Below are 20,154 nucleotides of genomic sequence, written 5' to 3' on the forward strand. Positions count from 1 at the left end.
ATGTGAGTTTATTTACAGCCTTGGATACTAACTATGTGACTTTGGGTGGGCCACTTAACCCTTTTTGACTCAGTTTCTTTAATCTGTAAAATTGGTTGGAGAAGGAAATGGCAAATCATGTTGGTAACTTTGTCAAGGAACCTCAAAATGTTAGAAGAGTTGGACATAACTGAAACGACTCAACAGCAAAAACAATTAGAGTCAGAACATTTTAAATATAATTGATGTCAATAGTAAGTGCTGCTTGTTATCCCTATTACATAAAACCTCTTTGTTAAGACTTTAAATTATAGCCCAAGTATATTTCTTGAATGAGCATTATTTCCAGTATGTTTTCATGGAACTAAAATTCTATGGAAGGAACATGTTTTGGTTCTTCTACAAATAATATTATATATCATAGTGAGGTCATTTAAAAAAATTCCATCTGGGCCTGAATCTCAGGGCACTCTGGAAATATGCTCGGAAAGTCTAGACACTGGATTTGTGTAAACAACCACTGAAAGGGAAAGTCATAATTTTGTTCCCCAAACCCAAAGAATCATGTAAGGACTTACATCTTGAGTTAAGGTTTCCAGAGATTTTCCCCTGCTGATTCGCTGGCTGTTAGAACCATGTCTCAGTGACCTGAAACAATCATAATCAATTTGGTGATAAACCTCAAGATCAAACTGTGACCTTTGAATGATGGCCATCATAAAGAACAACTTTCCTAATATGTGTGTATAGAAACGCAATTTGCTTAAAATCTCATTCTCCCTTTTCAGTTGTCTTTAATCCTCTTTAGATTCCTTCTTCCTTTGGATCTTTCAATAGCTCTGTAGTCAGTGATGGAAATGACATTTGAAATTGTAAAAAGTTGTTTTTTTTTTTTAATGAGACAGTAAGTCTCATTATTAGTACTATCCACTGATGCAACTTATTCCATCAACTCTCATTTTCCAAAAGTAGGCATTTTAGGGTGTGCACGCTTAACTCCTTCATCCAAATATCTTTCTATTTTTTTTTCCTGGAAATTCTTCCTCCCCTCCTCCCCTGCCCAGTGCATTTACCTGCGTTCTTGACGGATATGGTGCTGCACACTGAGTATTGACCTTTCTTTTGCTGGCTGCCCCTCAAATGATCCGCTCAGCATGCGTTGTCTGGTACAAGCCCTAGGGGGAGAGAGAAAGAACCAAAGCTAAATGCATAATTTGTAGGCTTCACTAGAAATAATACACAGTTGCTAATTATGCTTATTACGTTTTTTAGGAAACCCATTTAAATGCAAAAATATGGGAAACTATACAGGGTAGTAAAGGAAATCCAAAAAAGATAGGCTTACTGCCCAGAACACCAGCAAAACAAAGACACAATGACAACCAGGTGCTGGGAACAGCAACAGCAAAAGTTCCCCACAGAAACAAAGAGAGATGACACACTTTGGGAGGCTGGAGTTCCATGATTTCCTTTAATTGGAGGAATCATGATGTTCAAGCTTGGAATATGAAAAATGGAGCTTTGCTAGGAGGGGTCCCTGAGAAGGAGCTGTACCAACAGGCTTTTGAAATGGCAACCACTTGAGGCGTCCAGCTCTATGTGAAAAGAACTTCACAAACAGCAGAATCCTGTAGAAGCGAAATGATAGACAAGCCTAGAATTCAAGTTACAAAAATGGAAACAGAACCTGGATATAGCCCGACAAATGATAGAAACCACCATTTTCTGGGACTTAATAACAAGATCTAATGGGTGAACCACATCATACAAACCATGGCCAGGTTTCTGTCCATTTCATCTAGTATAGATTTTCTGAGTTAATACAATTAGTCATGAAACTAATGATTTTTTTTCAGTTTGTTTTTGAATTTTTTTGTCATTTTAATTAATAGAATCAAATGTATAAGTATATTTATATATGTATATATGCAAATATAAGTAAGTTAAATTCCATTTTTTCAATTACAGGTAGAAGCCATTTTTGACAGTGGTTTTCTGACATTTTATGATTCAGATTCTCTCCCTCCCTCTCCCCAAGTGATATATAATAGTCTGATATACGTCATACCAGTGCTTTCATGCCCATATTCCCTATGTCATGACTGCCTGAAGACACATATCACAGAAACAATAAAAAATTCATGAAGGAAATAAAATGAAGTATGGCTGGCTTTTATCTGCAATTTGAGTCCAACAATTTTTTCAGCTAAAGCCATGGATAATGATTTTTTTTTTTATCATGAATTCCTAGGGGTTAACTTAGAATCTTGTTTTGCTATGAATAGTTTGGGTCTTCACAGTTGATCTTTGTATGCTATTTCTGTTAACTGTATGTACTTTTCCCCCTAGTTTTGCTCACTTCATTTTGTGATGTAAATGATTTCAAGGAGAAAACCAATATCCTGCCTTTTTTTTCAAAAAGTTTCCCTTAACTAATCATGGAAGATCTATAATAATTACTCTTGAAAGGCAAGGTATCAACAAGGACAATAGACCAAGAATCAGTCAAATTGGGTTTGGGTCCAAGCTACAGTATGAACAATCATGGACAAAGAAATCACTTAAACTTCCCGGGGCTTGGTTTTGTTGTCTGTAAAAAAGCAGGGTTAGACTAGGAGATTCCTTTCCAGCTCAAAAATTCTATGTTCTACAAAATGCGATTATTCAGGTATACTTTTAATTCCACCCCAATACATCCACTTAGGATAAGTATTACCTTTGTATGTCTTTTTTATGAAATATCATATATCCAACATCTTTCTGATTTAAGCCATTGTTGGCTGCCTTATATTACAAAAGCCTAGGGCATAACATGAACTATGTGCTGTAGGCATCTAAAGAATATTTTTGATGATAATTATGATGATTAAAATAAGAGCAAGGCCAATATACCATATGATACAACATATTGGAATTGTTTTATGAAAAATATAAACTACTGTTGACATTTATCTATTACAAATAATGAGGAAGACTTTGGAAGAAGGGTTTCATCAAAGTCAAAATTGTATTTCAGAAAACAATGATCATGTATCAATGGCAATAGAAAAGCAACATTTAACATCAGAATGAAAACTAAATTATCAACATCAATTGAAAAACTAAATCACCACCACGGACCTTTTTTTTGGGGGGGGTCACAGCAAAGAGGATTTCACAAAATTTTAAAATGAGGAACTCTTTAGTTATTTCACAGTAAAGGGGTTATAAATGTGTAATTTTTGTTGACTTGGAAGCATCCATTGGAAATCATTCAGTGACCCCATTCTACATTGATTTAAACCCAACTGGTTGTTAATTATTGGGCTACAGATTGCCTGGCATTCATATGACTTGGCTTAGTTATCCAAATGTTATAAACTTGAAAGGCTAAAATTCCCTTTCCTTTTCTTATTGCTTATCTCTATATTTCAGAACAGTCTTTGAGAGAGAGATTGAAACTGACATTTAGGAAAAAAAGGATAAGGCAAACCAGAATCTGTGGAGATACCTACTGACAGCTAGTCAAAACTGATAACAACTATCTTAGAATTTTACTGCAACAAGTCACAAGTTTTCCTTCCTTCACATGCCAATCAGAAAGAGTTCACTTGCAGTCCCCTGAATCTCCTTCTGGTTGTGATCAATAACTGGAAGGCTCAGGGCTACCCATACCCAGAAAACAATAAAAAGTAGAACAGAAAGTTCTCAGTTTTTAGAACGACTGTTTCATATCTCCTGTTCATTAGTGAAACTCTTGTCGGCTGACCAATCTTCTGGAATCTAGACTTTGCCTTCATAGACACTTGATAACTATCTAATTTTCCCCCTTTTTAGCTAACTTTCTAGATTAAACCTCTAACCTGCCTACAGCGATGATAACAACTAGACTCCCCCTACTTGGTTAGTCTCATTTCCTCTCCTGCTCCAAAAGGACACTGCTAAATATTAGATGAAAAGATGCCAAAGCAAAACTAAAATTATGTCACCATATTTTATTGATCTTTAGTATTTTATATTAAAATCCTTTTGGGGGGGGTAAATTATTTTTAAAAGTTTTTTTTTAAATAAATTTTGTTGATTTTTTTATATCTTCAAAATTTCTCCTAGTATTACTATTCCTCTTTTCTCTATGAAAGCCATTTCATACAACAAGAAATATTTTTAAAGAAGAAAAGGAAATCAGCAAAGCTGTTCAACAAATAAAAAAAAGGAAAGAAATGTGCATTGTACCACACCTGTTAACCTCTTACTTTTGTAGAGTAGTAGAATAGTAAAGTCTTTTTAAATTTTGATTGGGGTTGGGGGGGGTTGCCTGTGTTTCTCTAATGTGTCCTGTTGCTTTGGGGCAGATTAAATTTTGCCATTTCTTAGCTGAGAAAAATAAATTATGTTTTTCTAGCAAACTACCACTTAGGAAATACTTTTTGATGGAAGAAGACTAAAACAAAATAGGCAAAGTTCATGGCAGATTTATCTTGAATGCTTTGCTCTAGAGCTACTGGAGAAAATATTACTCAATAAAAAAATATCACCACGTGTTTCATCTACAATTCTTAAAATGATCATTCTGTTTATCTAAAACAATTTCCCCTCAGAAAAAAGTGATAGTACCAAAAACACAAATTCTGTACAGACATATATAGTTAAAATAGAAACATGTGGGAAAGCCTAATTAGACTACACAATGAGACATGATTGCAAAACAAATCAGCAGGTTGCTAGTATGCTGTTCATGAATTGAAAAAGAAAATCTTAGAGCAGGGGTTCTTAACCTCATCTGTAGATAGATTTAAGGAAGTCTGTTAATTTATTTTTTTAAATAATTTAATAACTGTTTCAAAATAGTTGGTTTATAATTCTATTTTATTTCATTAATTTAAAAAATGATTATTTTAAGAAGGATTCCATGGGCTTAACTAGACTATCAAAAGGGAGAACTCTATTCCACACACAAGAAATGGAAAAAAAACAAACAAATTTTGGCTAAGAAGAAATGGATGTGTGCTTATCAGGGAATGAGGGAGCAGGCTTATAGATGATGAGTAATCATTTGACAAAGGTGACATTTAGATAGACAATTTAGAAGTTCTTACACTGAGCACAGAGTCAAAAAGCCTAGATTTCTGGGCTGTTTCTGTTACTATCTAGATCTATGACCTTAATGGCTCTGAGTTTCAGTTCCTTTATCTATAAAATAGTGACAATAATATTTTCCTATTTTATAAGATGGAATGAGAGAAAAATGTAAAAAAAAAGTTTAGTAAACTGTAAAGCATCATACATATTTCATATAAATTTATGGTCTTATTATTGTATTACTTGCTGAATCCTTTGAAAACATCTGACTAAACTGGAATATATTTGAGTAGTAGTCTGGTAAAAAACATCTTGCCTTAAATTTGTGTATTGTAATCATCTTGTTGTAGAGTAGGAGTCGATCTGCTCTTTGGGATATGATCTGCAGATACAGCAAAATGCTCTAATTTGTCAAATGGTGAAGGATAGGAGTATTTAAGGAGGAAGTAGCAGGGGGAAGAGGTGGGTAGGTTAGTGAATTCTATCTATAATAATCACCAATTATCCACCAATCCCAGTTCTCAGAGGCTTCCCCCTCCAAGGCAAACATTATGGAAATTTTGTCTATAACATGCTGATTTATAGGTATGATGAACAGGCATGATAGGTCACTTTCTGGTGATGTTGGGGAGATGATTCTTGCATGGAAATGAGCTGGAAGGGATGATCGTAGAGAGCTCTTCCAACGGTCTCCTTGTTAGAGTGTGAGCTCCTTGATGGCAAGGACTGCTTTTCTCTTTTTATATCCCCACTGCTCAGCACAGTTCCTGACACATGGAAGTTGTTCAATAAATATTTATTGTTTAAGTATGTACAATTCTGTATTTGGATTTTTGTTCCTTTTTGGGGGTAAAAATTTATGAAGCATTTTGCTTGGCTCAGTGAGAAAATTCTTCCTGATAAAGGTCTGTATGTTTCTTTTAGTTTTTCTTCTTAGAGTAGTACTGTGACATATTAGGAACACTGAAGCATTTTCTTTTTATCAGCAGGGGTGAACACTCTGCCCTCCCTCCTCCAAATGCATAACAAGACAAGGACCCCCTGACGATGATTCAAATGTAGGGATATTTTTTACCAAACACACATCCCCACTTGAAAAAATATTATCCCTGGTACCTTGCCAAGTTCATTGAATGACTGGGTTAGGAAAACATGAAAGATTAATTCTTTTTATTTCTGTATTACCTTCATGCGATGGAATTTTCATGGCCTCTTCCATGAAAGTCATGTATAAATAAATCTATATGTGATTTTTTGGGGGGAAGGGGAAGGGATAGAAATGTCTCAAGGAATAATTTTCTTCATTTTATTTGATAGATCAACATCAAAAAATTGGAAATTGGCTCAAGAATAATGGTTATAAAGGAACTTCATTCTTCTTTAAACATCACTTATTATTTATAGAAACAGTAGAAGAGATCTTGGTTTCTGTGTTCTCTATCTTCTTTCTCTGTCTTCTTTATTAACATTTTAGAATAAGAAATAGAGAAAGCCTGGGATCTGTAACAAAAGAAAGAGCTTTGTGATTCCACATTCCCTCTCAGTATTATTTTTACCCTTTAAGTCAGCATTCATTTCAGAAAAAATGTATGATTACATTATACTACATAATATCAAATACCATTAACCTTTTAAGGTTCAACTATGAAGAGCAATAAAATTTGAGTGATTCTGGTCAAATCATGACCCCCCACAATGCAATAAATATTAAGTGATATCAGATGCTGGATAATATAATGTAATCAACTTGGGAGACAAGGAAAAATATTTCAGCATCACTTATGAAAAGATATGATTATGGAATTACAGAAGAACTCATAATGAATGTTTCCTGGGGCTTTGGTCTTACCTGTTCCATTAGGGTGTCAGTGTGATCATCCAAAGGAAAGACAGTAGCAGGTTCTGCCATTGAGGTTCTTCATAATGGCCTCTTGTTGAGATGAGGAAAACCCTTGTATTTTATCTATGTCAATATCATGAAGACAAGCTACTTATTCCCATGCATATGCCACTGGTTCTTAAAACACTAGAAAAGATTGTCTTTTTATTTGGTTGTCATCTTTTATATAAACGTTTTCCTACAGTTTATCAGCACATTTAGTTTATAATCATTAACAAGTCTTAAAGTGTATTGATAAGAATATATAGATGTGGGTATATATATATTCATAAATATACACATATGTATATGTCACTTGGATCTGATTCTGTATAATTAGAATAAATGGACAAAAGCAAACAGCTAAATAAAAACCATGACTTTTACACACCTCTGAAAAAAGGAGGGAAGTTAGTTTTGTTAATTTCAAATAATTAAGTAGGATTCAAACCTAAATCTTAATAACAATCTAAACAGAGCTATAGATAGTTAATGCACCATGCCACAATGTGAATAAAAGCTGAATTGGTCTAAGACGAAAATTTTGTTTTAATATTTGTAACCGGTATATGAGTCAACATTTTCTGCTAAAACGGGTCATTGACATAACAGAAAAGCATATCTAATGATAGATATTTAATCCATAATAAAATGGTAAAAAAAAACAAACAACACACAAATGTACATTTCCCCAAATATTTCCCCATATGTTAAAATGCCACAGATAGCTGTGCTTATTTAAATAAACATGATAAGAAATCTCTCTTGTTCTCTAAGTAATCTATAAAACATAGAACATCTCAATAAGTTATAGGATATATATTAACTAGACTGACTGTAAGCTAGTTTTAGAAGGTAATGAAATAGTAGTTCTGAGAATCAAAGAAGCTTTACATAGAAGGTAATCCTTGAGCTGAAGCTCAGAGACATCAAGTTAGTATTATCTTAATGGCATCACATATTATATTTAACATTTGGTATGCAAATTTAATACATTAGAGACAGAAATGGCAAACCCTTGCAGTATCCTTGACAAGAAAACCACATGGATAGTGGTCCATGGGATCATGAAGTCAGACATGACTGGACAAACTGCCACCACCACAATTTAATGATTAATAGTTTCCTTTTGCCACATTTGAACATTTCTGATTATATTTCTATACATATATATGTATATGTATAAATATTTGTGTAATACATATACACATCTTGTCATCTTCCTTCCTTCCTTGCTTTCTGATGCCCTGAAAAAAGCTTAATTCTCATCAGTTTACTTATTGATTTTTAAATTGTTTCTTAATTTACATATATATGAATAATTAAGGGAATGGGAGCCTTGGGGAAGTTGGGAAGTATCAATGAAGTTTCCAAAAAATTGAACTCAAAATATTTACTGCTTTAATATGCAGCATTATCTCTCCCTTCTTGGGGGTTTGAGGATGAAATTTGGAGTGGGATTGGAAGAAAAAACCTGTGGCTTTGTCAGGGTATGGTCCTCACAAAACTGAATATATATATATATATATATATATATATATATATATATATATATATATATCAAAGCTACTATTGGCAGAGCACTAGGAAAAGGAGATGAAATTATTCCCCTCATCTGATTATTTAAGTAGATTTATTGTCTTGCTTTGCTGCCAGTCCTCCCTCTAGCCAGCTCTTGTGTTGCTGTGGGCAGGTGCTACTCAGGTGCCCCTGGAAGGACCACGGAATGCCAAGATATATTTGGCACATCCGGCAGCACTGGAGGTGCCTTTTGCCTGATGTACCTGCCACATTAAGTAGCAGTGGTTTGACCTCTTCCAAAGATGCTGAACTGTAACTGGTGAAGAGAGAAAATGATCATTTTTGAAAGGTAAGTTGCCAAACATGAAAAGCCAAATGGCTGGAGACACGCTTAAACTATGTTTTTTTGTTCTTAAGCCCACTTAGATTTTGTATAAGTCCTGCTGAAGCAAGCCCCAATTGGATTTTGAAATGATCTAGTCCAGCAGCTTGAGTTAGTTGGCACATTTGGGGCTTTGGGGCCAGCCTATGGAGGGAAGAATACTTTTGAAGTCTTAGTGCCTGCCTCTGGTTGTTGACAGTGGCAACTTGGAGGAATTAGTTTGGTTCTATTCCCTTAGAAATTACTCTCAGCTATTATGATCACTAATACCTGGATTTGTTATGATCACTAATACCTGGATAAATCACTAAATACCTGGATTTCTCTATAGGCTATTCAGACTCTGGGGAAGCAGCCTCACTTATTTCTATGTGCAGATAGCAACCTTTACAGACGTGATGAGCACATTATCAGGGAATTCAGCTGAAAATACCTACTTTCTTTATCAGTGAATCAATAAAGTCTATTGAAAACTTTCTCCTACTTGGTATTACACAATACGGTCTCTCTGTGTGTCTGTGAGTGCGTTTGGGGACGAAGGAACACAATCCAAAGTGAAGGTGGGGGTCTTGCTTTTATGGAATAAGATTATCTAATTGGGAAGAGAGGATGTGAACACATGAAACAACAGAAGATTCCTTTTAAAGAGCAATTTACATCAAATGGAGTTTGCATGGGCTGAGCAATGCATTAATACTATAAAGATTGAATAGGATTAGGCAGAATGAATCATAGAAAACTCCCTATAGTAGGGAGAGTATAGTGTAGTTCTCTCTAGTTTTGATGTAGGTTCGGGAAGAGAGCAGAGAAATGGATTGGCAGAAATATAGGGAGGGCATGTCAGAGAAAATAGCATGTATAAAAGTTCAGAGCTAGAAACAAGCAAACTGTGATGGAACAGTGACCAACATATTTTCTTGACTATAGCAGGAGGGTCCACATCTGAGGGTAAAGAGAAAATGAAGTCAATAAGGAGAAGAGCTGCTTCATGCAAAAAAAAATGTTTTATAGGATAAATCCAGGCAACAGAGTCTTTTAAAGCTTCAAATATAGCAGCATGCCTTGCATAGAACAGACAAGGCAGCTTCATGGGGAAAAAAGACTAACAACTCTTTCTCCATTTCATCTCCACATCCAATGTTGAACTCTTGTCAGATAAAATGCATGTGACAAGGTGAAATTCAAGTTGAATAGGCTTTCCCACATCAGAACTTAACACAAATTCCTGCCTTGGTTCAAATTCCACATCTGACACTCACTTGTTATGTAACCTTGGGCATAACACTTGACTTCTTTTAGCCTCAGTTTCCTCATTTGTAAAATAGAGAAAATACATACCTCAGAGGTTTGTTGAGAGGATCTAATTAGATTACATATTCAAAGCTTTGCAAGTCTTAAAGTGCTATATTACTGATTATTATAAATGTATCCTGCCTCTACCTCAAAGAAATATATTAATAAATTGATTATTTTAGACATCTCCAACATTGTCTAGATCTTTCTACTCTCAGAACTGTGCTTCCATAATTAAGGATTTTGGCCTGAAAAACATGTACTGTTTAGAGGTTGATCACACCTTATTTAATTTGAGTCAGTTATTTACTTCTAGCAGCCCATTTCCTTTCTCTGCCTCAAATATCTCAGTCTTAAAAGTCATGATTGCTCTGACACATTTTTGGCCTGAAACCAAACAACCAGTCAATAAGCACTTTTATTGCTTACTCTGTATTATGTCCTGGGCTATGGACTGGGAGATACAAAGACAAAAGTGAAATAAACATTCTTTGTTCTCAAGGAGTTGATACTCTAAATGAGGAGACAACATGTACATACATGCATACACACATATAATGTATAGATTGAATATAAGACCGTTTGGGGAGGCAGTGAACAGGCAGCTATGGGAGTTAGGAAAGGCTTTATGTAGAAGGTAATCTTTTTATATAAGAAGTAATCCTGGAAAGAAACCAGGGATTCCAAAAGATGGAAATGAGGAGAGGGTGCATTTTAGGTATGGCAGATAGGATGTTGTATATTTAGAACCAGGCACCAAAATTATTCTGCATGATTATCTCTTTGAATTCATATTATCCCCATCCATAGTAGGTATTTGGGTAAAAAATCCCTACTCTCCAACCTTACAGAGCTTAAAAACAAATATGATGGTTTAAATTCAAAAGGCCAGCAGTAAAGTTTAGATGACTGACTCCTTAGGAGAAGGTCACTTTTAACTTCTGTATTCAATGATTCCCTTCATAGCTATAGTCCACTCGCTTTCCTGAATGATATAAGCTATGCCCTTTCATGTAAAGCTTGACCTTTGAGGCATGTCATTGCAGGTAGTCCTCAAGTAAATTCAAGATTTTGACCTTTTCCTCAATTGTTAGTCACTTTAAGGCTGAAAGAGGTTTCTAGATATGACTACCTAGTGGGAAAAGGGGGACAGACAAAGCTTCATAGTTTGGTTTAATGAAGGTGTTTACCTGTTTTCAAAATTTTTTTTCTTTTCTTTCCCAAATTCTCTCTCTCTCTCTCTGTCTCTCTGTCTCTCTCTCTCTATCCGTCTCTGTTTCTGTCTCTCTCTGTCTTTCTCTCTCTCTCTCTGTCTCTCTCTGTATTTGTCTCTGTCTGTCTGTCTGTCTGTCTGTCTGTCTCTCTCTCTCTTTCTCTCTCTCTCTCACCCCACAACAGAATACTGAATTGTACACAATTAAAGGATGGTTTCTTTGTCACCAGTTGGAACTTTGTGACATTATTATGAGGCTGTATTATGGGTAAAGTAGTAATCATTGATGGAGAAGATGGTGTGAGAGTATAAAATTTCCACTATAATTATTAGGCAGAAGATAAAAAGAAAGTATGCATGATGGTGATCTTGTATTGAAATGGTATTAATATATTCTTAAGTAGAAAGGAATGATTTACCACATTCAGCCATTCCCCATTTGAAGGGCATCCCCTCATTTTCCAATTTTTTGCTACCACAAAGAGCACAGCTATGAATATTCTTGTACAAGTCTTTTTCCTTATTATCTCTTTGGGGTACAGACCCAGCAGTGCTATGGCTGGGTCAAAGGGTAGATATTCTTTTGTCGCCCTTTGGACATAGTTCCAAATTGCCCTCCAGAATGGTTGGATCAATTCACAACTCCACCAGCAATGCATTGTGGTATCTGTTGGTGATGGAATACTATTATGCTAAAAGGAATAGTAAAGTGGAGGAATTCCATGGAGACTGGAACAACCTCCAGGAAGTGATGCAGAGCAAGAGGAGCAGAACCAGGAGAACATTGTACACGGAGACTGATACATTGTGGTACAATCGAAGGTGATGGACTTCTCTATTAGTGGCAATGCAGTGATCCTGAACAACTTGGAGGGATCTACGAGAAAAACCACTATCCACATTCAGAGGAAAAACTGTGGGAGTAAAAACACCGAAGAAAAACAACTGCTTGAATACATGGGTCGAGGGGACATGATTGGGGATGGAGACTCTAAATGAACATCCTAATACAAACACCAACAACATGGAAATGGGTTCTGATCAAGGACACATGTAATACCCAGTGGAATTACACATTGGCTGCAGGAAGGGTGAGGGGGAGGGGAGGGAGGGAAAATATGATTCTTGTAACCAAGGAATAATGTTCTAAATTGACTAAATAAATTAATTTAAATTATACAAGAAAGGAATGCTTTAAAATCAGGCTATTGAGAAAATATATTAGAATCATCTTTTCTAGGAAGGTTTTCAAAATAGGAAAGCTTCATTGATCTATGATGATTTGTGTGGTCATGTGTAACTGGAAGGAACAGGCAAGAAGACTTAAGTAGTGTCTCTACTGGGGATCTTACCTACAAACCTATAAATGCTGAGTTGGGGAAGTAGCCTAGTACTCCATTTAAAATTTTCCAGATGCTTATCCAGTTAGCAATGTGAGGTAACCTGTGTTACATTCTTCCTTTTTTTACATGAAAATAAGTTTAACACAGAACAACTTTTTAAACTTTTGGCATAGAAGAATACTTGGTCATTATCAGTTCATATACCTGCATCCCGTTGGGTTTGATCTTTCTAACACCAATAACAGCTTTGCCCAATTATTTTGGTAGTTCTTTCCTTTCTCCTTTAATACTGAAAGTGTTTTTTTTTATCACTCTAAATTCTATGGAGTGATGTAAGTAGCCATGGATTGCAAGAAAAGACATTGACGGAATTGAGGTAGGCAGGGAGAGAATGATGGAGCAGAAAGAAATTCAAGGAAACAAAGAGAACAAGAGACTCCAAATCATAGTAGCTAACGTAAAGCAGCAGCCAATAATTATTATCCCTAGTGAATTACAAGGAAAGACTTAGGTGGACACAGTTGTATAAGAATAAGAAAGAAGGGACATTGGCATTTGGTAATTAAGATACTCTGCAAAAGAGGTTTTTAAATAACTATTGCAGTGATAGTGAGGAGTACATTTTAGGGAAATAAGTTTCAGAAACCCTTCTTATCTATCTATCTATCTATCTATTATATTTGAGGGTATTTAGGAATGTCAAGGATAGTCAGTGAAAGAACAGTTTAGTTGGATTCTTTCTATATTGTTCTTTAATATTGAACCTACACTGCTCTTATCCCAATCAGGGAGGCAGCACAGCTGCACAACAAGGTAGCAGCTGAATTGCGCAATCCTAACAAGTATATCATAGCCCCATTTCTATATTAATGTCACCAGCAGAGAAAAGTAGGGAGGCATAAGATCTCTGGGTTGATGTTACTAAGCTAGTTCTTATATTATAGGTGCAGGATAGATAATGTCAACAGGAAGACAGTAGAGCTGGATGTAGAATTGCAGCCCTGCTTCCAATTGTATAATGCTCTGAGCTAGCTTTTCCTTTATATTTGCATTTTGTTCCCCAAATGGTGAATATTCCTAGAGAACTCCTGGGTATCTACACTTTTAGGGAAAATAACCTGGTTGCTTTCTTTTTAGAAATTATCCTAATGCACAATAATTACTCATATACTTTGTTGGGGGTGTGGATGATTTCATTGTTAGAACAAACAGTCAGTGAAGAAATTCCTTCTAATAATGCAGATTAATTGTTCTGCAGTACACTAGCTAGTATAGTGGATGAAGCACTGGACATGGAATCAGGAAGACTCATCTTCCTGAACTCAAATCTGGTCTCAGATACTTACTAGCTATGTGACTGTGGACAAGTCACTTAATCCTGTTTGCCTCAGTTCCCTCTTTTGTAAAATAAGCTGGAGAAGGAAAATCAGGCCTATTCCAATGCCAAGAAAACTCCATATGGAGTCACAAAGAGTCAGACACAACCTAAAAAGTAACTGAAAAATAACAACAGACTATAGTTTTAGAGAGTCACTTTAGGGCATTAAGTTAAGTGATGTTTCCAGGATGACATAATCAATTTGTGTCAAAGATGAGATTTGAACACTCACCCTTCAAACTCCTCCATCATTTCTCTATCCAATATCCAATATACCCCATTGTCTCTTTTCATTATTTAAAATACACTAATATAACATATTTAAAAGTAGCTGAGTAGAGCTAAAGTTATTTAGATTCTGTGCTATAAAATCTCCATTCTTTAGATGTTTGCATTAATGCAAATGTTGAAGAGAAACATTATTGAAATCAATTATAGGACCAACTTTCAAACAGAAAATATAACATTATTGTGAATATTAGAAAAATTACTAAGCAACACAGAGGTTGTCTTTAGTTCTATGAGGCACTTTTCGGCAAAACATAGAAATCAGTGTGGAACTGGCAAGGTATGTACATTTCTCAATTATTTTGAATCTATATTAGTGTATCCATTTCTTCACAGGAGGAATAATATATGATTACCCCTATGCTTGGCATCCTGAAGTAGATGAGCTGGTGACACTCTGTAGAGAAATGAGGGGGCTGGTGATGGGTTTGAAAGCACACTGTTACGTGTTCTTGATTTCCTCTGATATCTTGAAAAGGTCAGTGCATCCTGAAGAACACTTTCTTTAGAGCGGCTGAACAATTCTTTAAATCGGAATGCCAGTGAATTTAATAGTGCCCTTGGATTTATAATTTAGGCAGTAAACCACCATTTCTCTCACAATACACTTCAGACAAGTCTTCAAAAACAAGACAGATGATTGTCTGTACCAAGTGAGAACCCACACTTACATATAAAATACATGATCTTCCCAAACTATGTAAAAATACCATAGATGTTTTCTTATTAAAAAGAGAAAGATTTACCGCCTGTATCTAGTCTTGGCTTGATATTGATAGTAATCTGAATTAACTTGAAAAGACAAGTGGGTAGTCTGCAAGGATGTTTAGGTGGGGAGATGACAGAATCCACTGTTATTTACAAATCCCAGATTGAGGTGCACTGCATAGCTAACCAACTTTCTCCTTCAAAAGGTTGAATTTCCTGTCTGGGGCAATTTATAAGGCAGACCCCTTCCATTAGAAGGAATGTTATGAGTTCCACTTGAAATAATGACATGCATTTGGGTATTTGGACCCTCAAAGTGGGTAGAACTATTCACTGTTTACAGGACTTGAAAGATTGCTATTGCCTCAAATAGATAAAAGCTGATGGCTTATGTTGAAAATGGAACACTTAATAGACATAAAAGTACATAAGGCATTTTACCTAACATCAAAAAGCCATTCTTGCCTTTCACTCTCCTTGGATAATTTGTTACCTTCATGGGGGTCAAGGAAGTTATTCACTGCACTAATGAATGATGTTGACTGTGTTAGAAAGACCAGTTCTCCTTCCCACATATAGCCTAGGAATTTCGCTAGAATTAATGAGGAGAAAACTTTGGAAACACTGGGTTCAGACTATTAGAGGTGAAAGAGACTTTGGAAATTCTACAGAACCATTTTTTTGTTTATTTGTTTTAGACCCCTGGGCTTCTTTGGCAGTTTGGAGAAGGCTATGGACCCACTTCTCAGAATAATGTTTTTAAATATTTAACACAAAACATGTAAAATTACAAAGGAAACCATTTATGATGACTACAAAACAAAATGAAGCAAGATCATGGACCTCAGGTTCAGAACCCTTGTCTAGTCTAGCTTCATCATTTTACAGATGGTGAAACTGAAGACCAGAGGTCACATACTTTTTCACCCAGGAAATTTGATCTCCAGCATTAAAATTTGGTGCTGTTCAGTTTTATTCTTTGGCAAAGTTTGGAGCTCATATGATTTATCAGTCATGTTTACTTATTAGGGGAAATGGAAGTGATCTCCACGCATGCATATTTCATCCTAAGGATTTCCAAATGTTCAATGCAGGGTACTCTAACTTAACTCTGCAATGATGCTTTTTTTTTTGCTTTTGACTTAGTCCTGTGATTTGATTATTAGAGTGAACTCTTGGTACACATATACTCCCTATACACAATTGGTGTAGATTGGTAAATTCTCTGGAACTTAAATTCTTAGAGAGGTGCCTGAGCTGCCAAGAATGTAAGTGACTTGTTCATGGATCAGAGATATGACTGGATTCAGGCTTTTCTGACTCTAAAACTGGAATATTGACCATGATGTTTCCCAACTCCCTGTCTGAGTCATGTAAATGGCAAACAGAGTGATGCTGCCAGTTATGTAACTTACTGTTAGTATTGTTGTTTGGCATATACCAATGCTCTTGCAACTTGTCTTCATGTGATGGTTCCACCTGTAATGCCTCCTCAGAATATTACCCATTTCCTGACAGAAAAGTAATGGATTAAATATGCAGGATAAGATATTTTGGAATGTCCCCCAAAGCTTGACTATACTTATTTGTTACATGGGTTTAAAAAAAATTTATAAGAAGTGAAAGGGCTTGTTTTGTTTTCTCATGGAAAGCAGAGGTATGAAGGAAATTAAATGTTTGTTAAATTAAAAAACAACAAAAAGCATAAATGGAATATAGCCTCATAGTTCTCTGCCCTCCAAATATTAACCCTACCATGTGTCTTTCTACCAAGAAGGTACCATTCCTTTAGGCCTTAAGAATCTTTCCATCTTTGAGTGCCATTTAAAAATGGGATGCTCTTAGGAAGGGTAACAATTTGATTAATTTTTGGATAACTTTAATGACCAATTAATATATTAGCAGTGGAAAGTCAAGTGAGAACAAAAACAAGACACAGAAATGAGCTTAATGATAGAGAGAGAACCATAAGAAATTTTAATAAAAGTTATTAATCTCCTAATGTGTACATAGCACTCTGACTGGAACTGGATATGTATAATTCAAAGCAAAATGTGCTTTGTGGAGATAAATCTTGACAAAGCCATTTGAGAAGTTTGAATGTGAGGTATATTTTTCCAACTGGAGGGAGATCAGTGAAGACTTTAGATATTGATAGAATGGCTAAAAGTCCAGTTTGCACAGAATATTGAGCATAGGAAAGAGGAATAGGAAATGAGGGTTGAATGGTAGGAGGAATTAGCACATCAGGCAAAACAATTTGTATTAAATTTAGTACAAAATGGGAAGCCAAAGAAAATCTTTTTTTTTTTTTATCAGATTACATAATAGGTATATGAAAGACTAGAGAGAAGAAATGGTGGAGCAGTGAGAGGAACTAGTAGTTAAGATGGGAGGTGAGGAAGGTCTGAACTAAAATGGCATCAGTAGGAATGGATGATGGGAGAGAGATTAGTGATATAAACTTAATAGGACTTGACAACCAAGGGTTGATCAGGGGTGTTGAGAGAACAAAATTACAAAAATCTTTGAGGCGGTACCAAGGGAAAACTTCCTGTTTCACAGTTTTGCCTGAAGGAAGCCACATTTTTTGGTTGGAAATATTTTGGGTCAATTGTCCTGAGAACTCAAAAAGACTTTTTTTTAACCTAAAAATCTTAGGGCAATATTTGGGGCGTTTCAGACACAATGACAACAGCACATCCTTATTATACCCATGGCTTCCTGTAACATGGATTCAGTTATAATGAGTAGGGCTCTCAGATTTACCAGGTCTATTTTTCTTTTGGAAATTCTATGTTGAAAAGTGACTTCTTTCTTTTCCTTATTCCTTGGTGTTTCCTAGAAAAAGGACATTGTTACAATATAAGAACTTTGCTCAAACTTTTATTCATGGGCCTGGATATACTCTGGAAATGACTGATTATATTTAATTATGGCAGTGTACTTCATAGCCTCAGAAGTCATCAGTGAAGTAGCAATAAAGCTGTAATCTTCAGCGAAGCAAAATCTTCAGTTTTTTTGTTTGTTTTTTAGAGCGTTTGTATTTTCTGTCTGTTTTCTAAAAACACAAGCAAGAACCTATTCCCTAAGAGTTTCTGATTCTCAGTCATTTTTCTGATTATGGATTGCTATTTCTTATGCTGTGGATGGAATATACACGCAGTAACTCTACCACCTAGTATAACAGGCACTTCCAAAAAGCCCATTCCAGGCAGCTTGCTTCCTGCCTTGTTGGGTAAGGTCCAATCTACCTCTGAAAATTCTGATCTCTTTGCCATATGACTGAGGGGCAGAGGGAAGGTTCTGGATTGGTCTAGAATTTCTGCTCCACTGATATCAGAACTCCTTGCAGGAGCTGTGTTTAGGAGTGAGTGTGTAAGTTTGTGTGTCTGTGGGCCCATGCATTGGCTTTGGAAGTGTTCAAGATGTGTGAGTTTTCAGCTAGCAGGCTGAAACTTCTTGGTTCAGCCAGATTTTGGAAAATAATACTGAATTTGGTGATGTGTGTCAAGACCATTCTGTAGCCTTGTCGTATTGATTAGGTAGATGCCAGGGTTGAATACTCCATCATCCTTTAGATCTATGTGAAAACTAAGGTATTGTGGTACCTCTAAAGACACACAAAAGCATACCTTTCTTCCCCTTTTATATATTTATCTCACAGTACCCAGCAAGAGACAGTGCATTATCTTTCTCTGGCTAGATGCTCTCATTATCTTTCCTCCTCAGGACTTCTTTTGTGTGTGAAATCTTCTGTGTCCCCAACTTTCACTGCCATCCTATTTGCTTCTTGATGTACTGAAATGAATTTCCCTCTAAGAGAAAGTGGAAACTATAGCAGTAAAGCCCATTGTACCTGGGAAGCCCCTGAGGTCTCCTTAAATATCACCAGGACAAGCAACAAGATCAGATCATGGAGAAGCAATACTGTCACCCTTCACTTAGGCAATTACACCACTCCTCTTTGCTACAGTCAGCTGGAAGATGCTTCTTCTGGAGCACTCAGACCAAGTTCAGAGACAGGTAGTCATTACAATGTCTGAGCTTCTCACACATTGAAGTCAAAAGAAAGACACTTGGATTATCCATAGTTGAGATCCTCTCTTCATAACAACATGTGATTTGTCAGAGACTCTCCTATTGCTGCTATTCCAAATACAGGACAATTATGCTCCTTTAAGGGTTATGTTGGAAAAGGCTCATTTTATGCACATGCAAAATGGGATGGGGAATACAAGGATATATATCCTATTATATTTTACCATAGGCATGCAGGTGGGTTTTTGTTAATGCATATAATGATTGTATTCACAAATGGATGAACATGCAAATGCTATGAAACACAGAAATGGGAAGTCCATTTTTTAAAGGCCCTACTATACCTTGGTCTGAACCTGTAAAGAAATAAATAATTTCCTCAGTTTCAGAGTTCCCCTTAGCAATGAGCGATATGAGTTTTCATACTAGCTGCGCCATATTGCTCAGGGTCTGTTATCCATTTGACTTTCATACATGTATCCTCAGCTACTGAGCCCAAAAGCACATTCTACATTGGCTTTGGTAAGGAACCTTAAGACCTGTTCATTTGGGATTGATCAGGAATTTGCGTAGTTTTTCTTTTTGGTAGTCACTCAGAATCACAGATGCTCCTTTATCTTTAGAAGAGAAGTAGCTAAGCTTTTGTTTACAACAGGTGTATTGGTACAAAGCCCCGGGTAGGTAATAATACAGGAGAAAATTGTACTGAGGACTCAGAGTATAAAAGGTAGGAGATCTATCCTTTCTTCTTATAGCTGGTAGTGGCTGATAATTATCATAAACACCTGCTTTTACTTGACAAAAGCTATTCAAGCCTAACACTCAGCTGTCTGCAATGTTTCTTCCTTTGGTCAGATCATGGAACAAATTTGTAGAATACTGTCTGGCTCATTAGGCTATCTAGATGCTATAATTCTAAGGTGAATTCAAGAACAGAGCTCTCCAGATCAGATTGTCAGGTGCTTTGGGTCTTTAGGCCACAACAAAGAGCTCCAGGGGGAAGAAAACCCTGCAGTGCTAATTCTCAACAGAGATAGGCGGAGGAAACGGACAGGGAAGAAGACAGAAGGA

At 36.0% G+C, this 20,154-nt stretch overlaps 1 protein-coding gene across 1 annotated transcript in view; it reads right to left on the reverse strand.

Annotated features, from left to right (window-relative positions):
* Nucleotides 1-20,154, reverse strand: part of NALCN (sodium leak channel, non-selective) — a 514,200-nt gene that overhangs the window by 61,832 nt on the left and 432,214 nt on the right. The window contains exons 19-20 of the mRNA XM_007501336.2: nt 1,053-1,154; nt 558-627 (exon numbers count right to left, since the gene is read on the reverse strand). Coding sequence (XP_007501398.1) covers nt 558-627; nt 1,053-1,154 — 172 coding nt within the window. The remainder of the gene's footprint in view (nt 1-557; nt 628-1,052; nt 1,155-20,154) is intronic.

The sequence above is a fragment of the Monodelphis domestica genome, chromosome 8 (genome assembly GCF_027887165.1).
Source record: "Monodelphis domestica isolate mMonDom1 chromosome 8, mMonDom1.pri, whole genome shotgun sequence".
In the NCBI taxonomy this organism is placed as follows: domain Eukaryota; kingdom Metazoa; phylum Chordata; class Mammalia; order Didelphimorphia; family Didelphidae; genus Monodelphis; species Monodelphis domestica.